Here is a 26,621-nt window from a genome sequence, read left to right on the forward strand (position 1 = left end):
CACATATTGTAAACACTATACTGCCTCTGTACACGTACACGTTAGGAAAAATATAATATCACCAATCAATATAAGATCACAATAGTTTATGATATTACAGATACATTTAGGAGCATTGCGCCTGTCCTTTGAATATGTATTAATTTGTTTCTTATGCACAATATTGTTAGGAATAGTTTTTCTTTATGTTCTAGCGATAGTAAATTTTAAAGACGGTGGAGAAGGTACCTCATCAAACACACACACACACACACACACACACGCACGCACGCACGCACACACACACACACACGCACGCACACACACTTTATACATTGAATTGAGGGGTGGCTTGACAATGGAATTCCCAAGCAAAGCATGTTGGGAGTGTCAACGCCGAAGGCCATTATATTCTTTATCAAAGGCATGGACATCGTTTTCCCTTTATGTGCTGTAGGCTATGCATTCAATTAATCATATTTTAGATAATTTGAGACGTCTCTGCGTCTGTTACATTCCATTTAATTTATTTATTTGGCATGTCCAGTGTCCAGGCTTTACCATCTCATCAGGAACTGGAAGTCCTCGCGTTTTTTTTCCGTTTTAGATTTAATTTTATGTATAGCCTATTGCGGAGTAGTCTATACTTATTTATTTGTTTCGAGTGACTCTCACTTACATACTTACGCATTGACATTAATGATATGTTTAAGGATGCAAAACAGTGGGGTGTTCTTATATTTGTAATTATTGTTTCGTTTGTTTCCTACCTTGACAGTTGGATGCTAATCTTCAGACGTGTCTGATATGGCCGATACCGAAGAAGCTTTTGGACTCCCCAATACCCCGAATGAATCGGATTCAAAGCAGTTACAGAATGAAAGCAAACAAGATAACCAAATAGGAACTTCGAGCAAATCACCATCGCCTCAGACAACATACACTCAACAGGTTAGAACCTAGAACTGTGTTTAGTAGTTACTGCATTATCCACAGCCGTGCTGCGCTGATATATTTTTTAAGTTAAATACAGGCTTAGTGGGGCATATCAAAGTGTGCATCATATACCGACTGCAATATTTGCCTATATCTTTTTCCTGTGTATTTTATATAGGCCTATGATAGTATATATAGCACATGTACGGGGTAATCGGTTGTAGGCCTACAACATTTCTTACGTAAAGAAACGTTTTAAGTTTTGTATGGTGACCTTGGACACTGTAATGGTAGGTTATTGAACTTTTTACGGAAGTGCAAAGTAAATGTATGTGAAGATTAAATAGGCTATGTTCCATTATTAACTTTTTTACATTTCCTTCAGTTGAGTTGGCGTAACGCTCACTGTCTTTATGCATGCGAACCCTTTTTGTGTGTGTAGTTTTTCAGTTTACATTTCTTACTTTTTTGGGTATCTCAGCAAGGTCTGTCAGCTGACAGATAACAGTCTAGATGCAGAGCACTTGACTGATATTTTAGTGACTTTTCTGTTTGGCTCTATATTACTTGCAGCGCCCTCTAATAGAAAATATAACAGCAAAATATAACAGCAAGTGTTTAACGATTTTATAACTGTTATTATTATGATAATAAAACATTTTTTAAAATAATAATAACAATAATAATAATAATAATAATAATAATAATAATAATAATAATTATTATTATTATTATTATTATTATTATTATTATTATTATATAAATTATGTTAAAATAGGGTTTGGAATTATATTTCAATCGCAAAAGTTAACTTTATAATCTAAAATTATAGTAGCCTAATGGAACTGTCTTTTCAGCGTGATTTTAGGTAGCGGTGTCATTTAAAATGCTTTTTTAACTCGGAAACTTTTTTTTTCTTCAAAAGCTAAGGGGTTTGAACATATGCAAATGCATGTTTGATGAATTCTCTTTCTGTTTATTAGGGAATGGAAGCAATAAAGGTTTACTTGCACGAAAGAGAACTGTGGACGAAATTTCATGAAGTTGGGACTGAAATGATTATCACAAAGGCGGGGAGGTAAGAGGCATTTTACTGTGAATATGTCACAAAGAAAGTGTGCCTTGTCTTCCTTCAAACATATTCAATCAGTAAACAGTACTCAAAACTGAATGCGAAAGCAGTTGGCTATGACGCACCATAGCTCATTTACACATACTGTGCTAAAAAACAACTGGACCAGTTTTATTGCAATCAATAATTGTTGGTGAAAATGTGAAAGTGTACTTTAGTATTTAAAATACTTTACCTCACACAGGCGAAAGAGTAAACCTGCATCCGCTTGTTGTAGCTATAATGTAGTCAACTGAACTGCCTGTACAAAGCCTACTGTGTAAACGTAATAAACAGACAAATCATAAAATTATGTCTCTGCGCAAATATAGTGCGTCCATCGATGTGAAATTTTTATATTTAATAAGTTCGTATTATTGTTAACATTTTGTCTCTTTATTTCGTAATTTCGTGGGCCCACTTATTTATTACGGTCATGTCATATACTTCCTGTGTGCACTAAATTATTCCATAAAATGTCCTCAATTTCTCACACGGCTACACAAGGAGGCTTCAATGCTCAAAACTGGTTGAAAACTTTAATAAACTTTCCATAACACCTCCCGCCTAGAAGAGACGAGGTCTGACATTGAGTGTGTTGAGTCTCATGCCTTTTATGTTAGCTTATGCAAAACTTTCCAAAATAAAAATGGGTATTTCCACCTCTGCTGCCAAATTCTGTTGTGTAGAGAACATCTGTCAATGTAACACACCATTTAAAGCTAAAAAGGGCCGAAAAAGTCTGTCTTCAGTTATAAAAAAGAAGAGAAAAAGCCTTAAAAGAAGGATAATTTGGTGAATGTTTATGCTTTATGTGTCAACGTATTAAATTACCAGCTCCTCGCGCATGACCCTTTGCGATGCACTTCCTAACATGAGACATGAGACAAAGTTGTAATGATTTGCTGATAACACAAAGGTTCATTTTTTTTCCTGAATGATATTGTTCCTGGCAACTTACATTGCTCCTGTCGATGCAGTCACTTTGCACTGAGCTAAAGTGGAACATTTTCTTTGTTTCCTTTCGGACGAAGTAGTTGTGAACCAGTGAAAAAAGCTGTGAAATTCAAGAGCATACACTTGCCTGCTTGAATGAGACATGGTTGGGTTTGAATTGATGAAACAAACGGTTCGTGCACAATTTAAACAAACGTAAATGTTGCCGATGTTACAATTGCGAAGCGTTTAAATTGTGCTGGTTCCCCTCTAGTTTCAATGCAAATTACAGTAGTCTGAGATGTATTCCAGTGTACATATTGCATTAAAGATGGCTGCGGTTTTACGGGATAACTTTGTCAATCGCAGGTGACCGGTAATTTAGTCAATATCAGTAGGCTATAACTGGGTTGACGATGATGATGAGATGATAATGATGATGATGATGATGATGATGATGATGATGATGATTATTATTACTATTATTATTATTATTATTATTATTATTATTAGTAGTAGTAGTAGTAGTAGTAGTAGTAGTAGTAAGGAGTAGTTATTATTCTTGCTTCTTAATTTGCAGGCGAATGTTTCCAAGCTACAAGGTGAAGGTTACTGGACTTAATCCAAAAACGAAATATATTCTCTTGATGGATATAGTGCCGGCTGACGATCATCGTTACAAATTTGCTGATAATAAATGGTACGTATTGAAAAAAAGATATTTTAACACAAGCGGAAATGTATTTTATGCTTTTTTATTATTTTGAACTCTAGCATGCTTATGGAAGTGAAATTATATGTGACTTATTATACTATGAATGCGTACAACAATTAAACTACCAACAATATGTTTCAAAACGTTTTGTTTTGTACAAAAAATATTTATGTTAAGAATGGTGAGCTCAAAATGTTATAAATTCACATCAGTCTTGAAAATGGAACAAAGCTAAGTCTTAAATGAGTCGATCTGTTACGGAATTACCGAAAATATATATTGGTATTAGGTGTTGTGGCTTCAGCGAATGAAAGTTAAGACTACTGCGCTATTTACACAGCTTCTTGATGACAACAGTAATAGCGTTTCAATAGGAAGCTAAATCCCATTTTAAATATTTAAAGTGTGCTTCTCTGTATTTAAATTTGAACCAATTCATGATTATCGAGCGTACTAATTATATCCGCCCACGACAGTTAGCCTAGTCTACTCAACAATGTCCTATTTGCATTAGTCATACTTTATGGCATTACCAATACAGTTAGTATAGGGGAGACCGGGACACAAACGAACACCGGGCATGTTTAAACATGGGGATTTTGCATAGTTGTATTTGCGCAAGTTATAATGCTTGGGTTTGTTTTCACTAATGTATTTTGCAACGCGCTTCTCGTGTGTGAGTGGCTGTATTTTTAGAATAACTGATGATATGTCCAAATATAAGTGGTAATTTAAACCACTTAAAAGTGTGTCGAATATGTATCGAATCTATATTCGATACATGCCAAGAACAAACTGTGTCTTGCTGGAGTATAACTGGCGCTGTGTTCCAAAGTCCCCCCGCCCGTATATGCATCATCCACAATAACTTTTAATGTCACGTTGTTTTTCATTTTATTATTGCAAATCACATATTAACTAAACCGGTGAGCCGTTTACATTACTCCCTGATCCCTATTGACACGACTAAACCGCCTAATTGATGTGGCGTTTATTTTCACAATAACTTTCAATGTTACGTTGTATATTCCATGTACACCATGTACTTATTCCGTGCTATTTATCACCCGCTCTTATCCATTTCTTCCTAGACATTCATTAGGCTACATATTATTGTTGCCATATGCGGTAGACAATTTCTACGGGACAATGCTCAAATGAAAAATGTAAACGGTAAGAAAGGTTGGATTCACCAACCTTTGATTTAAAAGAAGGCATTTCCCCCCACATTTCGGATGCTGTTTCAACGTGCCCCGAGCTGTTTCACTTGCCCATGTAGACGGAACAGTTTCACTCCCGCTACTTTGGACTGAACTGTAATCGCCAGGAACTGTACTGATGGTGTATAGTCATCGCAAATACAGGAATCTTCTCCCTGGATTAATCATATTTGCTGTAATATGTGTATATATTTTGCATTTTAGTGAAAACCTAAAGGTGTTGTTCCCTGGTCTCCCCTAGTCAATGGAAAAAAAACATTAGAAAACCCCAACTGTGTTTAACAGCCTGGAATATTGAGGCTTTATATTGAATTTTAATTTGTTGCTAGTAGGGGCCCACGCGAAAGGCTTAGGCCTACAATACTTGAAGGGCAATTAGAAGGAGAGAGCAATGTATGGATTCCTGTATGGCCATTTAAGACAGTAAGTGATGTAAAACAATGTGAATGTGTTGTGTGACTCAGGTCAGTGACGGGGAAGGCAGAGCCTGCTATGCCTGGGAGGCTGTATGTCCACCCAGACTCACCAGCGACGGGGGCACACTGGATGAGGCAGCTTGTCTCCTTCCAGAAGTTAAAATTAACAAACAACCATCTCGATCCTTTTGGACATGTAAGTGTTATTTGTTTATTCATGGGTTTAGTTCATTCTACCCCTTGTCTTATTGATGTTCCTGTTCATGTAGGTCCTCATAGCAAAGAACATCAGTTGGTAAGGTATATAGCTCCTTTAACCAAAGCGCTGTACAATTGATGCTTCTCATTCACCCATTCACACACACACACACACACACACACAATGGCAATTGGCTGCCATGCAAGGCACCAACCAAATAACTGCCAACCGTCAGACTGTCAGATGACTGCTGTTATTGATCTTATCTCCTAAGCCAATGTCACCCTGATTTAGTAGCATTAGAAAAATCTGCAGTGGTATCAGTAATTGCTAATTGTGAAAATCATAATGGCTAGTACTATCTGTTGTTGATATTGTTTTGCTAGTAGAACTGTGGTAGTCATAGTAGAAATAGTAATTACACCAGTTGTAAATACTGGTGGTGTAAGGGTGATGATGTGCTTGTTTTATTATGCATTCATATTTTATTTTCTATTTATAATGCAATTGTATAAGGTGTGGGGGGTCACACTGGATGTTATATTTTTTGGATATTGTATTATGAAGTTAACAAAACATTTATAATTAGGTGTGTTTTTCATAGAATTTGAAGTTTAAACTAAACTACTTTCTTTATCTAGGCTCTAATACAAACAAGTGTGTTTAGATTGTTGAATAGCAATGTATTGGAAATATACTCCAATTATCCTTCCTATAATCCAAAGGTTGCAGGTTTTTCTTCATGAAAACTTAATGATGTTGTATTGCCTGACATGACTCACGTCCAATATCTCCATTCATTTGCCTGCATGCATTTTATATGGTGTGCTTGGAAAATCGTGAAAACATGCTTGAAAGAAATTGTGGATTTTATAGCCACATGAAAAAGTCTGTCGCATAATCATATTAAAGTTTTTGAAATAACTAGCAACAAAAACAAGAAACATCTATCTTTGCCAGCCTTAGCCAACACATGTTTGTCCCATAAGAAAAATAGCTTAGGGAAAAATGAATTGGACTGCTTATGTGGGCAATCCTGTATAATTTGAACATTCTGCAAGAAATGAGAATGAGTTTTAGAGAGAAAATGCCAAAATGTGAGGTTGTGCATTTCTATATGTCAACTTGTAGGCAAAATGTTAAATATGTATATCCTCTCTCAAAACTATTAATATTAACATGCATAGTAGTACAATATGAATATTAATATAAAGCACAAACAAGTAATGCATTCATAACGGTAATAATAAGGAGATCACTACAGTTTTTAAAAACTGCCCTGATAAACCTTTATCTTAATCAAAGGCTTTTGAGAGCACTTTATACTTAAATTTGAATTGTGAATATATGTGATATTTTTAAATAGTCAGTGAAAAATGAGTACTAATAAAACATGTAAAACTGAAATTAATTGTTGAAATTAAGGACACACATAATGATGATATAATTAGGAGCTCTGTATTCAGAATGTTAAAGAATATGCCAGTGGGCACTCAACTGAGAGATTTCAGATGGTAAACACTATGTCTATATGCGGCGCCTTACCCAGACAACTTCATAGGGACTAGCCTGAAATCAGAAACAGTGGAGCACACAGTGCTCAGCGCAATACACACTGTTTAATGGACATATCTGGACAGCAGATCTTTCATGTGGTTGATGTACATTGGACTCATGTACATCGTGCTTTACATTAATAATGTTTTTAACTTGAGATGTAAACATGCAAGATATAGCCATAGTTTTACTGAAAACAGTTCTGGGTTCGTTTTTCCTGGAAGGATAAAGTGCTCATTAGTTAATCAACAGAGCCACAGACAGAAAATCAACCAAGGTGGTGCTAATGTTCCCTTTATTTCAGTTGCCATAGTTTTCCAGTTTATTCCAGCTTCAGACAAGAACATTTACTGGTGTATTTCCTGATGTTTTACTGGTATATTAAATTGGGTTTGTTCTGAAAATGAATATATTAGTTATCATTTCAAGCTTGTGTGAGTGAGTGAGTGAGTGTGTGTGTGTGCATGTGCGTGTGTGTGTGTGTGTGTGTGTGAGAGAGAGAGAGAGGCAGAGAGAGAGAGAGAGAGAGAAGGACAAGCATGACATTATTTTGGAAAGAGCTGACAATTTGATAATCAAATTCTTAGAATGGTCCTTGTCATATACATTAGTTTCTTGAATTGCCCTGAGACTGGTGACATACCGGAATGACAGGCAAGGGTCTGCTAAAGATGCAAACCAATTTAAATACTCATCTCCATTAATAGGGCGGCCTGTAGCGTAGTGGTTAAGGTGAATGACTGGGACACGCAAGGTCGGTGGTTCTAATCTCGGTGTAGCCACAATAAGATCCGCACAGCCGTTGGGCCCTTGAGCAAGGCCCTTAACCCTGCATTGCTCCAGGGGAGGATTGTCTCCTGCTTAGTCTAATCAAATGTACGTCGCTCTGGATAAGAGCGTCTGCCAAATGCCATAAAAATAAAAAAAATTGGCTTTGACCAGCAATGGAAGTATGTGAAGTCTTTCATTTGGATGCTATGCAGATTAACACAATCTGAAGATTTTATATTTTGTACAATATCTGAATATTTGAGAAAGTATCAACTGGAGAAAATTATAATAAGTAGTTCAGTGGTCCAATAAAATTTTTCTTTAACGAAGATGAAATTATTGACAGATGATAGTGAAATGTGTTTAATAAAATGCTCTTTTCCCCACAAATTATACAATTTGAAAAATATTTCCTAGTATAAGGAGTGCAGGAAAAATGTTAGTATTGCAGTCATGGAGCAGTAACCACTTAGCACATCTCATTCAACATTTTAAAGACATTTTATTTGAATTATTCAAATGTATTACTATATTGAACTATATGACAGGGAAATCGAAGAAAGCAGCAACCTCCTAAGACAGTAGTGCCAACTATATTAAAAACCCAAAGAAGTTCAATCTGACACCAAAAGGTTTGGTGTAAATGCGATATTTATATAAGGTACCATTCTAGCTCATTCCAGCAGTGTCAGAACTGTAAATAATCTTTGCAGTATTGTCCAGCCCCAGCTGGTGGAGTGGCCCGAGAGCAGTCTGATTGTGATTTAGTTTGTGAAGGTTTACACTTTTGATGATCTGCAATGGTTTATAGCATACCCTTGCTCTTTGTTGAAAGAGTCAAGGGAATAAAAAAAAAAGAAACATGGCTTCTCCACTAAAATGCATTCACTGCCATGTTTCCTCAGCTGTTGCACATAAAATAACCATATTTAACATATTAAGCACATATATGAAAATATGTGTTATGGACAGCAGTGTTACCCAAAGGTTGCATTTCCAGTGGGTTCTAAAGACATTCTGGTTCTTTCAATGATCTGACCTTATATAAGTATGCCACATATTTTGGTATCCATTTCGCATACTTACACCAGCTTGATAATGCAAATATCGAATCAATCATGTGGCAGCAACTCAATGCATAAAAGCATATAGACATGGTTAAGAGATTCCGCTGTTGCTCAGCCAAATGTCTGAATGGGGAAGAAATTTTATTTCAGAAACTTTGATTGGAAAGATTGTTTGTGCCAGATTTGAGTATTTCAGAATAAGATCTCCTGAGATTTTCAGGTACAACTGTCTCTAGACGTTATTAAGAATGGTACGAAAAAGTTCCACAGTGGCAGTTCTGTGGTCGAAAACACCTTGTTAATGAGGAAGGTCAGAGGAGAATGGCTTGACCGGTTCAAGCTGGCAGGACAGGTGACAGTAACTCAACTAACCAGGTGTTATAACAGTGGTATGTAGAAGAGCAGCTCTGAACACACACAGCCTTGAATTGAAGATGCACTACATCAGCAGTCTAATAAATACCTAATAAAGTGGTCTGAGTGTATATGTACTTATTCATACATTATCTGATATGTGATATAATTACGTGTTATCAGTTAGCTTCCCTTTCTTACATTTGTAATATTTCATAGCCACATTCATTTTTCAAAGGAGATGTATTCTGGGTTAGTCCCTGAGAGGTTACTCTGCTCAGGATAATGTTCCAGGCAGTAGCATTGCATAGCTTAATGTGACATAATACAAATCAATGGAACATATGTTTGTCATACATATAGCAGAGGGGGGATAACTGGAGGCACCAGCTCAAGTGCCCTGATAGCAGTCTCCCTCATGCAGAATGTCCCTGTGGTGTGTTTATTGGGAAAGACATTCTATGCCATAGATGGCTTACTTGTGGGGGTGGAGTCTTTCCTTACTGCAGGATAATTACACCCTCTGTTCAAAGTTTGCCAGGGCCCTTTTAAACCAAAACAAGCAGCACACTGAAGCAAGTGCAATAATCAAAACAACATACAGGCATCGTAGGGACTGCGTCTCTTCTATCAAACCGCTGTTATAACATGTAACAATGCCCAGTTAATTGTGGAAACTGAAGCAAATGCAGTTTTGTACTTTTTTATACTGCATTGAGCATTAATTTTAAGTAGGCTGATTATTGAGTTATCATTGATCGTTGAGTTAAATAGAGAGGCAAAAGGAATGGATGCTTGCTCGCTCTGGCTCTGGCCAAAGCTGGAGAAGAAAGGTCCTGAAAGAGTAGTGGAACGAGGAGTGGTTCAAAGGGCAACAGATGAATGATGAATGCAGTACACAGTCTACAGACACTACTCTGGAGATATACCATATACGCCCAAGTAAAGACAAGGGGCCAAACTGACAAAGAACCTGACCACCCTACCGAGTCTAAATTAGGATGATTGTAATGACATTACAGAGCCTCACACTGCATATGGCCAGTGTCTCCATCTTCTGGGAATGTCAAAACCATTTGCCAAAAGCTTGGTTTTTTTAGTATGGGAGGCTCCTGGAGAGCGGCAGGTAGTTCCGGTTTGGCAAAAGCAGACAGCATATCCCTATCCTCTAATTCCGTGAATAGCACCATACCTCACAATAGCATAAACACCCCATGGCATAACAGAGAGAAGGAAGGGATATAGATTGTGCTTAAATATTGCAGGAAATGTAAAACAAGAGAGGAGCACAAAATGCGTCAAAACCAGACGAGAAGTTGCTCTGTTTAACCCTTCTGCTGCCTTCATACAGCTGTTGAGTTACATGAAGCAAAGAGGAAAATAAGCTTCAAGACCATGCAGGTTGGCTAAAATGAAAACAAATGTGTGTGTCCCCATTTACTACTGTTCCATAGGTTCACAAAATAAAAGTATGTATTGTGGTGTATGTATGTGTTTGAAAAAATATCAAGTTACATTGTACAACAGAAAAAGTAGCGGTATGAGTAGCAATAGAAAGTCATGGTAGTAAGTAACAGAAGTTTTGACAGTTACTTGATCTAGTTTTATCATCTATATTGAATACCACCGAATATACCAAGCGGGCAAAGTTTTTGTTTTCAGTTTCACTTACAGTTAGAATGAATAATGCTCATATATGTTTCTTTTCTAGATCATATTAAATTCCATGCATAAATACCAGCCCAGGCTCCACATTGTGAAGGCAGATGAGAACAATGGCTTTGGCTCGAAAAATACAGCTTTTTGCACTCACGTGTTTCCAGAAACAGCATTCATTGCTGTAACATCCTACCAAAACCATAAGGTAAGGTTTTTTTTAATCAGTTGGATTTAAAGCATAATAGCGTGCACATCCAAATTAGTGGACGTGCTGTGCATAGGAGCCCAGGACAAATAAATTGTGTATTTAAATTATCCACAACGTTGACTGAGTACATTAATTGTAACATTTCCTCCAGTAAATCCTTTCACAACCAAGCTCTTAATTTTGGCCTGGATTGAATTAGCAGTGTCCTTAAATTTTGACTTCCTAACGAATGCACATGTTACGTTTAAGTTACTTTAATTCTAATAATCTTTTCGCACGGCTCTTTTTTTTATTCTATAATTGTTAAATTCTATGAAGAAATTTCAAGTCAAATTTAGACTCAAAGTAACGGGTAAATGTAAGCTAAATGCAGTTCTATTTTAAGATACTGTATGTGAGTGTGAAAGCACTTGATATATATTCACAATCCATGTTTGACGACAAAGCTTGTTGCAATTTTATTGAAATGAAATTGAAAGTTCAATCTGGATGTTGTTACATGTGTTTATTATGGCAGTGATCTAAGCAATATATAGCTGAATAGCTGAATATATCATGGTAATATATTAGTAATATTTAATGGTAGTATTTTATTACTCTACCCTTTTTGTGAGGGCGGCATTGGCCCTGGGATCCCGTTCTGGGTTTGTCGAAGTGTCCCTGAGCAAGACACCTAACCGCCCATTGTTCCTGACTAGCTGGTTGGTGCCTTGCATGGCAGCCAATCGCCGTTGGTGTGTGAGTGCGTGAATGAGAAGCATACATTGTACAGCGCTTTGGATAAAGGCGCAATATAAATGCAGACCCTTTTTTTTTCTCCAAATAATGTAGTGCTTTGCAGTCCCATCAAGAATTTCACCAGCATGTCACAGAAGTTGTAGAGAATGACCTTGCAATGAACTGCTGGACTTTGAATCAAGGGAAACTGTATTAAATGTATTGATAACTGATTTTTACATTGTGAAGATAATAATTAGCAGAGGACAGGAAGGAACTTATTGCCTATATTATAAGGCGCGATTTGTCAAACTCTAGAGCACCCTTAGGCGATACAGGTTACATGTATTGCGTGTTATCGTCAGCAATATTCTTTGAACGGTACTGGGCGATTGTTTCCCACTGTCCGTTATATCTGATGCTTAATTGTCTTAAATGGGTGATTAAACTCTTCGGGCCAAATTAACAGGCAATCAAATTAATTCACAACAGAACCTGACAGGCAATATAAAATACCTTTACAGTGGGCTAGTCTTCCTCTAGGGCGTCTTTTGGTGATGATATGTTATATTTCGATAAAAACAAACAAACAAAAAGCCCGTGATTCTAATATTTAGATCTTCCTGTGTAATTGCATATTTTCTATTGCCAAAAGATGTACCATTACTATGGAACAACGTGAGCTTTTCTGATCTGAGTTCATTTTAGGTTTATCTTCTATATGTTATAACCGCATGCACTGATAAGGACAAAGCAGATCCGATCTAGCTGCCACAGTCAGTCTATAGGCCTATGCTTACCGTGAGGAAAGAAAGGTATCTTCATCAAATGTCAAGGTAATTCATTCATGAAGAATGCATGAAGTGAAGTAATTTGTATCCTTGTTTCGATTTTTTCAAAAACTACGTCTAAATCTTGAATAGTCTAAACAATTATGTTTGCTTGTGTAATTCTTTAAGGAATTATTATTCTTTAGCCATCCTTATATTTCTTCTTAAAATGAGCTAGGCCTAGGCCTATTCATTGCCACAAGAAATTAGCATTATGCTAATGCTTCGACAACAAAATATTTTTGTAACGTAAACCGATCCACCGAAAAATATATTTAAGGAACCTTTATTGACAAGAATGGCAACCATTTTATTCTTTCCTCGTTGGAATCAAATTGCAGGGTTGATGGCGTAATCGGGCGGCATTATCGGGAAACTATGCTTTGCCTACAGGTTTTGGTAAATCCACTCCTGTTCAGTCGACACGACAAGGAGATTACAGATTACACGTACAGATGTGCGGCAAGTGTATTTGGAATAGGCCTATAAAGCTTGAGAAATAATTTTGGCCCATATGCAAGAGTTGAACTGGGCATTTCACTGTCTAATTGTGAAATTGAAAAACCCGTGTCGTGTTACAATAGTATAGGCTACATTTTCTTATCAATTCAAGTAGTAAAAATCTACCCCCTTTTTTTTTTTTAAGACAGGGAATGCGGTTTATTGGCATGTGATTAAGGTAATAATTTGGCGAATAAAATTCCAAACGACTGTTTTCATTTTATTATTTATATTATTATTATTGTGCAGCCGCATATCTTGCATTCTCTTATAATATAGATTTAGCGGGAATTGTGCAAAGCATTTTATTCTGATCTGATGATCACTGTCATCAATGACGTGTTGTTTCAAGACAGACGAAAACAATATGTAGCTACACCTAATGTAGGCTACATATTCACATCGTTTATATTCGACTGCCTGATTTGATGTTGTGTTTTTATGTTGCCTACTCTAACTTGGAATACAAGACTTAATTTAAATTCTTACTACAGACTATAGTGAAAATCGATAGTTTGGGCACGTGGGCCCGCGGTGAGTGGCTTACAATTTCAGTTTCTAATTCAGTTTCGTCAAATTTGACTTAGCCTACTCCAAGAACAATGTTTATAACTCTCGGATGCGGAACTGAAGTGCTCTTTTCCCTTGATCACCGTTGTTATGATTTTCGTGCCAGAAGGACGTACACCACAAGGTCTTCAAAGCAGAGCTAAGTCTTGGACCGGGAAAGGCACTGCCAAACGATTTGCCTACGTTATGTTGTCGTTTCTTTTGGTGGTTTTGTGTTATAGAAAACAGTACGCTCTTAGAAAAAAAACCTCTGAAATGGTAAGTATGTAGTCTCCGGTGCATGTTCTGCTGCGCAGGTATGCTATTAAGTATTCGCGCACACATCAGTCCCTCCTTTCAAGAAGTAATTATTTCTGATTATTAATGTTTAATATATCAGTACGAATCAGTTGAAGTATGAGAGACCGGGGAACAAACACGTTTCCGCTTTCGATTAATGAAAAAATATATACACATATTAGAAGAAACATTTCCCATAGGCTACGGAAAGAAGAGGCATATCTTTGCTATGACTAGGCCTATAGACAATCGGTACAGTTCTAGGACATTCCTGGTGATTACAGTTCGGTCGAAAGCAGCGAGAGTGAAACTGTTGCATGCTCCGACTACTGGGCAAGTTTAAACAGCTCTGCGGGACATTGAAACAGCGTCCGAAATGTCGGACTGGAAAATGTTTGGTTTTATTACAAGTGAAAGGTTGGTGAATCCAACATTTCTAGGCCTTTAAATGTTTTATCTGATAATTGTCCTGTAGAAATTGTCTATATTTTGTCTATATTAACCGCATATGACAACATTAATATGTAATTAATGTCTCGGGAGAAAGGGATTAGAGCGAGTGCTAAATAGGACCGACTAACTGCATGGGATACATGGATTATACAATGTTAGATTAAAAGTAATTTATAATAGGCCGGGGCATGTTTAAACACTGCGTAGTCCAACGTGGCCTGGCTGTGCTAGTTGGACTCCTGCATGTCTCTCAGTTTCTGCTTGCTAGTAACATGTATCAAAACTACACTGGCTTATACACCAAAGTGATTTAAATTACGTATTTTTGGATTATATCAGTTAATCGAATACTTAATTAAATACTTTAATACTTATTAAATACTTTGGTGAAAAAACATAACTTGCATGGTGCTAAAATACAGATTTGTTAATAACTCTTGATTAAGTTTTCAAATTGTCGTGCCAGGCGCGTTGCTATAATACATACGTGAAAACAAATCCATCAATCTTGCGTAAGAATCCCCATGTTTCAACGTGCCCCATGTGAGTTTGTGCCCTGGTCTCCCCTAGTTATTAATCACACTCAACAGCTTGAGTTCACCATCATGAATGGAACAAGAGGCTAATTGATGAGATAAACGCTCTCTTTATTTCTTTTATTTTGCTATAATATTTAAGATTTATTTAACCAGGAAAGTCACAGTAAATATAATTTCAAGAAGAAATCGTTTTAGGAACGAATAAATCGGAGGTAATATAGGCCATATTTATTTTTGGAGGCTACAGTAGCAACATTGTTAGTACTGTTGCAACTAGTCTCATGAAAATGTCTTCCAAGAAGAGTACATTTTGAGTCATTTAGGCCTACTCCGTTTGTTATCAAGATACAATGTATGCCAGTAGGTCTAATTAAAACTACGTAGCGTATTTAATTATAATTTGGACTGTGAGGGGTTACTCCATGCCTATGTGTTAAAAACCACGTAGGCTACTATGTAAATCGTCTTTGTGACAGTCCTCTCTGTGAAAAGCGCTATACAAATAAACTTGAATTGAATTGAATTACGTAGGCTGAGTGATGTTAAACCATTTAGGTTTAATAACGTGTCAATGTGCAATTCAACCATGGTCATAGCATAAACACATTTTTGAAGCGTGGAACATACAATGCGTTTTATGCGCAATACCCTTTCCTTCGGTGGTATTATACATCATGGAATCTGCCTGGCTTAGGCCTACATATTACGAAATGTATCAACAAACCTCTAATATTCGGTCTATCTTAATTTATGTAAGTATACTGTACACTGGTAATTTACTTCTGCTCTTCAGCCAAATATTCTTTCCTTCGTACGTATTTACGCGCGTTGATTTATAACAAACTATTGTTAATCTGAAAGTGCGTACTGCATTTGTATATTGTCAATTATATGCATGTTGAACTTTATTGTAGGCATATTTATCCCATGTTTTCGCGAAAAAAATAAAATAAAGGCTATATACTTAGGCCAATGTTTAACCCGCACTTGTTAGCCTTATCAAAGTAGCCTATTATCCACAATATCAAAAAGCATAGTAATTCGACTCGAATCGAAACATTATTTTCATACCATTTGACAGACTCCCAATATTTATGTTCAGGATCGGAGTGGACTAATAAGAGTGGGAAAAATGAGAACAATTAAAGACTTACGAGCCAACCGTCCAGAACAGGAAACCCAAATGAATGTTATCCTAAGGTAATAGCTAATTATATCCGATCCCTTAACATAAGGGTCGTAAGAACAGAACTTTCTGGTCAGAAATCGTTCTCATTAACCTTAACAACTGAGGTCTGGCAAATTGAACAATGTCCTCTTGAAAATCCAAAAGAAAACACGTTTTAGCACATGTTCTCAGTTCAGTAGGATGCCTGGGTTTTAGTAGTCAGACAAAATTAACCAGTAGGCTTATGTATTGAGCTGTAAAATCATGTTTAATTATAGGCGAAAGCATACAAAGAGACAAAGTGTGCATGTGGTTGCCTGAGCTTTCAGGCGCAAAAACTCTATGCCTGGCAGCAGTCCATTCAAAACTGACGGAATAATATCAAATGTGTCATTTAGCCGTCCTGACAATGTAACGATATGTCGATCAAATGAAGTAGTCTAGCTGGTCATTTAGCCCAATAGCAGTTAATATTGAATCAATAGCTGATTAGCATACAGATTTGAAAAGATCCCAGAAAGGCATTGCTAGTAATGGATGTTTCTATGAACAAGAAATTTAAATAGATGAACAAAATGCCGTTTGTTTCTGAGGTTTTGTGAGGAAATAGGCCTACGTAGAAGCATACTTTTTATGTATTACATATGTTCGGTTCAGAATCTTGGATAAGTTGTGTGCGTGTTATCTTCTTTGATTTAAAGCCCGTTGTTTTTACAATAGCCTACATTAAATCGTTTCGCTGTTTTTATTAATAAAAGTCCCAGAAAATCTTTTGGATGTGAAGCTTAATTAATTGAATAAAGTTTTCAAAGAAACTGTCATTGAAGATAGACAAAACACATGCTTAAATATTCACATACAATTGTTTGTTTAGCTTACGTAACATAGGCAGCTACTATATACACTCAGTGAGCACTTTATTAGGTATTTATTATTAGACTTATTTTTTATCCACAGAGAGTTATGATGCGTTGTGCGTTCAGAGATGCTCTTCTGCATACCACTGTTGTAATGTGTGGTTATTTGCGTTACTATCACCTTCCTGTCAGCTTTTTTTTTTTTTGCACCATCCTTTGCAAACTCTAGAGACTGGTGTGCATGAAAATCCCAGCAGATCAACCGTTTCTGAGATACTCAAACCACCCTGCCTGGCACCAACAATCATTCCATGGTCAAAATCACTGAGATCGTACTTCCCCGTTCTGACATTTGGAAAGCATACAGACTTTGTGAACCTGTTTACAACGTCTGTATGCTTTTATGCATTTAGTTGCTGGCACATGATTGGCTGATTAAATATGTGCATTAACAAGCTGGTGTACTGGTCAACCTAATGAAGTGATCACTGATTGTATAGGAGTTATATATAACCATGGTCGTATATATATCACTATTGTCCTTGTCTTTTTAATTTCTTTGTACTGATTTTTGAACACACCAAACTGAGTTGTGAATAAAACCTATTTTGCATTTCATTCTAAGTCAAAAGTTAAGGACACATGTTGATTGAACCCTGGCCATACAATTTTTGAGCAGTTTTCCTCAATTTTGACCATCAATGGCAGAAGTCAGGCACATTGCCTCATACTTGATACAGATACCTGCAGAAATGTATTTTACATTTTATTCAAAAGGCATACCACAAACATGACAAGGATCAGTAAGGAAACAAAGGATCAGTGATCAGTGAAACAAAGGATCAGTGAGGATCCAGTGCTCTAGAAGGAGAGATGAAGCTGCACCATAGCAATATCCAGAACGGGATGGAAGGACTTATGCCATGGAGTAGTGTACCCGTGTTCAAACATCTGAATTCTTTCTCTCACAAAGGAGAAGTCTGCACATTCACTGAACTGGACTGGAGTGGAAAAACAGATCAGCCTCTTTGCTCCCCTCGACTCGGTTCAATCTCCTGCATGCACAAGTTGTGTTCACTGAGAACAGCTAATAATTGTTCCAGTGACTCCAACTGCAATTGCATCTGTCTGTACTGTTCGTTTAGATCTGTTTTCTGCTTGCTTAGCAAAAATTGCATTATTGTTTACACTAGGACTGTTCGAGTGCTACTAGGAATCGAAACTCTGTGCATCCTGGGACTGGGGGACTGGTCTTTTGTAAATTACTGTTTGTTTTTCAGATTACACAGTTGAAGATTGAGAATAATCCTTTTGCAAAGGGTTTTCGGGGGAGTGACGACATGGAGCTGCATCGGATGTCCAGGATGCAGAGGTAGGTACCAGAGACCGAGACCAGTGCTTAACACATCCATTATGGATCATCTAAAAAATTGAACCTGATCTCTTTTATTTCATCATCATTGTTGTGATGATTGCCATCATGCCTCTCTTTATGCATAACACTTTCCACAATGGTCAGCAATCTCACAGAATGGTGCAGCACAACAATGAAAATCGTATAATTAACCAAGAGTTGGCATCTTAAACTCAGCAAGTGTAACATCCTGAGGGAGTAAAGATATGAAGAATTTCTATATTGTGATTTGGCTTAAAATGTCCGATAATGTATATAGCCAGATAGCTTGGCAGGAGACTTATATAATGTCTGACCTGAAGCTTTTTATCAGTTTGTTATTTACCTTCATTTCCAATACTACATAAAGAATGGTCTTTAATGAAAACATTATAAGGTTTCTATTTCATACAGATGACTCAATAATATGATCAATATGAACAACACATGGTTGACTCTGTCAGGGTCTGTAAGAAATGACCATTAGCTGGTGTATTTTTCCATGTGTGCCCTTTTTCCTTTTGTAGAATATAGCATACAAAGTACCTCATTCAGAATAAAACATATTACAAAAACACGTGGCCTATCCCCTTGGGATATTGGTATCCTTTTCTCTATCTTAGCTGATGAAAACCAATCGCGTAAGCACCAAAAACGAGTAATTATGATTCAATGCAGATGGTGTGGCCCCTAGCCCTTCTCTCCCCAAGGTGACGTAAGTGTGTTTGTTGAGCAGGGGCCAGCAATTTTCTCAGGCCTTCCTGTGCAAAAGCTTTCATTGTTGATCTGGCACAGAATCTAAACAAGTGTAACTTCTTCATCTTGGACTCGTCCATGCTGTTCTAGACTGGCTGCAAGGATTGTTTGGTAGCATGAGCAGCATGCTTCTGTACTCCTTCCCCCCCTTACTCTCCTGGTGACTTAAATTTAAACACTCCATACTGAGCAAAATGGCATTCAACAAAAGAAAAAAAAAGTAGTAATGAGTCATGTGCCCAGTAATTGTTTATTCATGTAAACAGTAGGGTTGCATTTATAAATGACTGTCACTTCTTCTCACCATCCAATACACAAGAATATCTTGTCTGTTAAAGAGTAAAGTTCATGAGCGAGACCACAGCCAGTGAGTCACAGCAGCACATGGGTTTAGCAATGGAGATGCTATGTTAATGTGACAAGAAGCTGGGGAGTATTTTTAGACCTGTGCTTTATCTTTCTATACAGTGTGTCACAGAAAGTCTAGAGGCAGGGCAGCATAAGGGTAAGGCTTCAAAATAAGCTAACATCTGAGTGAGGTCAAATTGAGTTTAGTGTGTTTGTGTGCAGAGGGGGTGGAAGAGAGGTAAGGAGGTGACAGAAAGTGCATGTGAATCAGAGGCAATCTTTTCCCAAAAATGTGAATTATGAACATTATTAAATAGACACAATTGTTGTTGGCATGATATTCCTTATGTAATGCCTTGTAATGCCTCGAAATAGGTCACAGAATATTTGTAATGTGAATGGAAAAAAAGGAATACTTCCAGTTTTACATAGTTACCCATAAGGTCTACAAATAACTGCATCACAAAAAAAATCTGACTTTCATTATTCACACCCATAATTAGTATTTTGAAAATAGTTTTTGATGCTGATGTGATGTTGTTGTACTTCTGTTTTCCTGTACTTCTGCGGGGCACAGGAGGGACCTTTGACAACATTTCCAGGTTGAGTTCAAGATACAGTGGCCTCCAGAATTATTGGCATCCCTGACTGGCAATGCACAAAAATTACTTATTTTTCTTTACAGAAAATAAACAGTATGATTACTGAAATAAACTCAAATTGCTGAATATCAGGAAAATACTGAACTTTATTAATGTTTCAATTGAACCAACCAAAACCAAACAGTAATTTAATAATAAGTGATTATAATGTAATGTAATGCTGGAATGTGAACTTTCTCCCAAGCTTCAGTTTTTTTCTATTTTTTAACAAGATGCCCACCATCTGATAAAAAGCATCCCCACATAATGATACTCCATTTGGGGATGCTGTTTCTAGAGCCATGGGTAGTGTTAGTTTTGCGCCATACACAGCGCTTTGAATTTTGGCCAAGAAGCTCTGTCTTGGTCTCATTTGACCACAAAACGTTTTCCCACATCTTAGCAGGGTCACTCTCATGCTTTCTGGCCAACTCCAGATGTGCTTTGAGAGGGCTCTTTTTGAGTAATGGCTTATTTCTTGCCACCCTCCCATACAGTCCAGTTTTATGTAGAGCTCTTGATATTGTTGACTGTTTCACCTTTACTCGACTTTTAGCCACTGAACTCTGTAACTCATTCAAAGTGACTGTTAGCCTCTCTGTGGCTTCCCTCACAAATCCTTCTTGATTGGATGCTTGGAGTTTTAAGGGACAGTCTTTTCTAGGCACTGCTTGCATGGTATAATGCAGCTTCCACTTTCTGACAAACACTGCTCACTGACATTTGCAAATACTTGGATCTCTAAATTTTGTACAATGCTCTCTCATCTCCATTTTCGCATTTATCCTTCAGATTCACAGCCTGACTAAAGTTTCTTAAACACAGTGGGTTTCATCCAGAAAGTGTTACTTTACTGATTCAACCAATATAACCAATAGAAAGGCAATTGAATCATTGTTAAGGCAATTTTTATCTGTGAGAATTTGTGAATGTTGAATATTTTTATGCAACTGTCAAATGTTGCACACAAGCCCCACTGCCATAGCGCCACTGCCATGTGACTGCTCAACTGAGACATGCAGTGCTCCTGCAACCAAGCTATGATTGCAAGCACCAGTTTTTGTTTGAGATTCATTACTAAGCGAAACACGAAAAGTAAATAAAATACAGGCTTTCTCAGTGCCCCCGACCGGTCTCATCTGGAACTAGACACATCTGACAATAACATGGGAGCATGAACTCAAGGATACATATGAACATTTCACCACCAGAAGTATTTATTCCATCATAGCAACAAGATAAAGCCAAACATAGCCTGAAGGTATTCCAATACAGCTGTAAAAAACGCTGGCTGGTATATAGACCTCTGAAAATCAGTGCATTCTCTGACATAGCTTTACACCTTGGATGCCATGTTGACCTCACAGAGGTCACATTACAGATTGGGGGAGGAGGACTGTTTGAGGTGCCATAAATGCACATGTACATAACAGTTTATCAGAATCAAAGAGAGATTGCATTGACTCTATCAGAGTTGATTTAGCATAGAACACCTCACGGTGTAACCTGCTTCCAATACTCACAGCTACAGGATGCATGTTGCTAAAATTGGGATGCTATGACGATATTACCTATGTGTCTGATGTCCCCTGCTTTGTGAACCCCCCTCCCCCATCCTCCCCCATCCTCCAGCAGTAAAGAATACCCGGTGGTTCCACGCAGCACTGTTCGTCAGAGGGTTGGATCCAGCCACAGCCCATTCAGCGGGGAAGTGCGAGGCCTAGCAACATCCAGTAGTCTGAGTTCACAGTACCCATGTGAAAACGGGGTCACCAGTACCACCCAGGATATACTGCCCCAACCAGGCTCCTACCCCCTCCCCCATGAGCACAGCCAGGTCTACCATTACACCAAGAGAAAAGGTAGGTGATCCTCTTTCAGCTCACTTTTGCTCACTTTTTTTACTCACTGGAGGTAACAATTCTATTGCAATATAATTAATAATTACCCTGATGTGCGATTAAGCCATGTTATAATAATTTCAGTAAAGGTCTGAAGAATGCTAAATATGCATAATTGGTCATTCTGACTCACCAGCAACTCCTCAAGTGAATGTGATGCCTGCACTGTAGTTGTGCAGCCCTGTACTGTAGCTACGATAGCTGAGCTGGTGGGGGTTGCGCAGTGAAAAGTGGTAACCTGGCTATATGCATGTCGGAAGCGCACATGTAATATGCACCCTTTGGCATTCCATATTCAGGTGAAATACGTAATTAAAATGTAAGTTAAACTGTAAATTAAATTAAAATCAACAACTAAAACTATATAAAAACTAAATTACTGTAAACTAAATTAAAAACTATTTCTTCAACTGTGTAATGTATTTGAAGTGATAAGTGATAACAATAACTAAATTAAGCAAAACAACCAGGTGTACACAGGAAAAGTATCATCAAAAATAATTACACTGGCAATTTAATTAATATAATTTGCATAATTTGTTAATATTACAAACATTATTACCATAGATGTATGAAAACTGTGAGTCTATTTACCTTCATGTAGCATGCTATAAATTTCAGGCCAGAATTATTCGAAACCACATCATCCAGCCATGTGTTTCATTTGCAAGTATGATAAAGTATTACAACCATGGCAATGCAAACATTTGGGTATATGCTGTGTGGCAAAACAGCTCTAATTAATTCCTACTAGTAACTAGTAACATCACTGTTTATATATGTACCTATTTATGTCCTTTTCCAGTCCAGCTGACTCTTTATTAAAACTGTATGAATAGGAAAAATAATATATTTTATCTGGAATGGGAAACCAGATAAAATTAAACGAACATGAGTAATACTGCAAATAGTAAAAAAGGCTCTGTATCACAGTTCAGCGAGCTAAGCAATGTTATTGCCCAGATTACCAAGATGCCACTGAAAGACGTTAAGTAATATGAGTACCATGATCCACCAAGGTACTTACAGTCCCCTCCCTCTAAAGGTATTGGAACAGCAAGGCCAAATCCTTTGTTTTTGCAATATGCTGAATACATTTCGGGTTGAGATAAAATGATGGACACAAGATAAGAGTTCCGCATTTCAGCTTTTATTTCCTGGTATTACACCTAGATGTGTTAAACTACTTAGAAAATAACACCTTTGGTATCAGACCACCCAATTTTTAGGTGAACAAAAGTATTGGAACAGAGAGTACTTAAGTAAATGAAAGTAAATAACACTTAATATTTGATAGCATATGCCTTGCTTGCAATGACTGCCTCAAGCCTGCAACCCACTGACATCACCAAATGTTGCTTTTGCAGGATTTTTCTGCAGCCTCTTTCAGTTGTAGCTTGTTTTGGGCTGGGTTCTTTCAATCTCTTCTGCAGGAGGTGAAATGCATGCTCAATTGGGTCTGGTGATTGACTTGGCCAGTCCAAAACCCTTATGAAGTCCTTTGTTATGTTGGCGATGTGTTTTGGGTCATTGTCCTGCTGCATGATGAAGTTCCTCCCAATTACCTTGGACACATTTCTCCATAAGTTGGCAGACAGAATGTTTTTATAGACTTCTGAATTCATCTTGCTGCTACCATCATGAGTTACATCATCAATAAAGATTAGTGAGCTCACTCCAGAAGCAGCCATGCAAGCCCAAGCCTTGACACTTCCTCCACCGTGATTCACAGATGAGCTTGTATGTTTTGGATCATGAGCAAATTTGGACTTTCCATCACTTTGGTAGAGGTTAATCTTGGTCTCATCAGTCCATAAAACTTTGTTCCAGAACTTTTGTGGCTCATCTGTACTTCTTTGCAAATTGTAATCTCGCCTTCCGAGTGGTTTGCTTCTTGTGGTATAGCCTCTATATTGCTGCTTTCTAAGTCTTCTTCAAATGGTTGATTGAGATACCTTCACCCCTGCCCTGTGGAGATTGTTTGTGATGTCACTGACTGATGTTTTGGGCTTTTTCTTCACAGTTCTGTATGCCAGTGGTTTTCTTTTCTTCTTTTCATCTAAGAATTGGGGGGTCTGATACGAAAGGTGATATGTTTAAGTTGTTTAACAAATCTACCCAGAAATCAAAGCTGAAATTAAGATTTGTCATGTTATGTACATTTTCTGATCTCAAACTCAATTTTCTTCAGTGTTTAGAAAAAAAAAGGGATTGACCCTGCTGTTCCAATACTTTGTGAGGGGACTGTAGTTGCCATCCACATAATTTGTGTTGAAAGCAAGCAAATGTTCTGTGGAAATTACTGAGTGGGTCTTGAAGGAACACGTTTGGAGGGATTCTTGACTCTCTTCTTAATTCTTGAAGTTATATTGAATTGTCTGACACACAGATGAGGGAAATGCATTTTCTCAGAAACTAAATTACAAATACTCATCGGAGATTGTTGTACTTTTGCTCATCATGTTCGAGAAAGCCTATACTAAACATAGATCATAGCATTTCTATGCACAAGTACGTTTGTAGAAGTAGACAATGGTGAAACGGACAATGATAATTCCTCCAGAGAAATTCTAAGTAAACAATGGACATTCTATCAATGTTACTCCACATTTTTAGAATTTGAAACTATTATGCATTTAGTTCGCTTGACACTTGTCGTGGAAAGAACACTGACATTACCGTATTTCTTGTAGTCGTGAGGTCCCCAGTACCTCGTGAGGTTTTACCTCCCACATTTTATGAAATAAGGAACTGTTGTAGCGAAAGCAATGGCATCTTAAAACAGGTTATACAGATGGAACTGTGGGTTAACACTTTCAAACGGTATGTCCTGTCCTGATGCATTATAACAAAAGGTAGTATTCTGTCTTTTATTTATTGTGCTAAATTTAAAAGCAATATTTATGTATAAAGACCATTATTTACAAAATGTCTCACTTTTCCTTTAATTTAAACAATATACTAACAATATGACTTATGTCGTAACTGAGATTACCGGTGTGTTTTCACAGTGGAGGATGAGTGCCATGCAGGAGAGCACCCATTCAAGAAGTCCTACATCGAGAGCTCTCCCAGCGAGGATGAAACATATTACCGGCCAGCCGCCTTCTCCCAGCACTCCGGCCTTGGCGCCACCTACAGGACTGAGTCGGCACAGCGGCAGGCCTGCATGTACGCCGGCACCTCGCAGTCCGGTGAGCCAGTGCCCAGCCTGGAGGACATCAGCTGTAACACGTGGGCGGGGGTTCCACCCTACACAAGCTGCCCGGTGACAGCCATGCAGCCCATGGATAGGCTGCCTTACCAGCATTTCTCCGCCCACTTCACTTCTGGGCCCTTGGTGTCCAGACTGAGCAGTGTGGCAAGCCATTCTTCCCCTCCACTTGGCGATGCCCACGGCATGTACCAGAGCTCGATGCCACACCAGTCCCTCGCCAGGCAGTGTGGCCCCAGCGGAGGCCTTCAGTCACCCACCACGGGCTTGCAGGCCAATGAGTACCTTTACCCCCATGGCATGCCCCGCACTCTGTCTCCACACCAGTACCATGCTGTACACACCGTGGGCATAATGTCTGATTGGAGTGAGGGCAGCTAATTGGACAGCTTTTACATTTTGAGTGGGCAATGGGATGGGGTGGAAAAATGAGACATTTATAAAAAAAAATATTTTCGAGACAAGTCTAATGACACTATTCATCGGTTTTATTTAAGATTGCCAAGACAGGTCATGAGAAGTTTGCTTTATGCGCCTTGAGATCTTTGCAGCATTACTCCCATCACATCACGGGTCTAAACAGAGAGATCTGTGGGAACATCACTTCTAAAGGACAGAGAGGAGGAAATAAATGACATGGCAAAAAGTAAGACTTTTCCCTCATCAACCAGATTCCTTTATTCCCTTCTTGCTCCTCTTGGTGTTTAAGTGTATGATATCAATTGCTGGCCCCAAATGAAGCCTCGCCCATTCCCATCCCATTATGGTATTCCTTTGAAACTAACACAGGAAACAGTTATTTTTCCCAAAATAGTCCATGTGCTTCCTGATCATTACATCCCACTTGAAAGCAGGTTTTGCCATTACTGGGTACATGTTGACACAGTATGAAATTACCTGTCATGTAGCCTTTCCAACAAAATCGTGTACATGCTTTAGCATGACTGAGTAGAATCCCTTGATATTTTTCACACTCCCTTCCAGTGGTATAATTTCTATTCAAGAACAAAAGGCAATGGACGGCCTGTAGCGTAGTGGTTAAGGTAAAATGACTGAGACACGCAAGGTCGGTGGTTCTAATCCCAGTCTAGCCACAATAATCTGCACAGCCATTGGGCCCTTGAGCAAGGCCCTTAACCCTGTATTGCTCCAGGGGGGGAGGGATTGTCTCCTGCTTAGTCTAATCAAAATGCATGTCGCTCTGGATAAGAGCGTCTGCCAAAATGCCAATAATGTAATTTATTTCCTTGGTAAAATGGTGTCTTGAGGATACATTACATTATTGGATCTGTCCATTTGGTTAATTTCTCTGTACACTATCACCAG

General features: G+C 37.9%; 1 protein-coding gene across 2 annotated transcripts; it reads left to right on the top strand.

Annotated features, from left to right (window-relative positions):
* Nucleotides 1-786: 786 nt before the first annotated feature.
* On the top strand, nt 787-25,676 carry LOC133141007 (T-box transcription factor TBX5-like). Of its 2 annotated transcripts, none has more exons than XM_061261349.1 (8): nt 787-930; nt 1,899-1,993; nt 3,543-3,662; nt 5,362-5,509; nt 10,973-11,125; nt 18,323-18,414; nt 21,813-22,042; nt 25,093-25,676. In XM_061261349.1, the coding sequence occupies exons 1-8, from the start codon at nt 787-789 to the stop codon at nt 25,674-25,676; spliced, it is 1,566 nt and encodes a 521-aa protein (XP_061117333.1). The 2 variants fall into 2 exon arrangements, with proteins under 2 accessions (XP_061117333.1, XP_061117334.1); XM_061261350.1 differs by having other exon boundaries at nt 21,816-22,042.
* Nucleotides 25,677-26,621: the final 945 nt, after the last annotated feature.

This window comes from Conger conger, chromosome 11 (genome assembly GCF_963514075.1).
Source record: "Conger conger chromosome 11, fConCon1.1, whole genome shotgun sequence".
NCBI classification, from domain to species: Eukaryota; Metazoa; Chordata; class Actinopteri; order Anguilliformes; family Congridae; genus Conger; species Conger conger.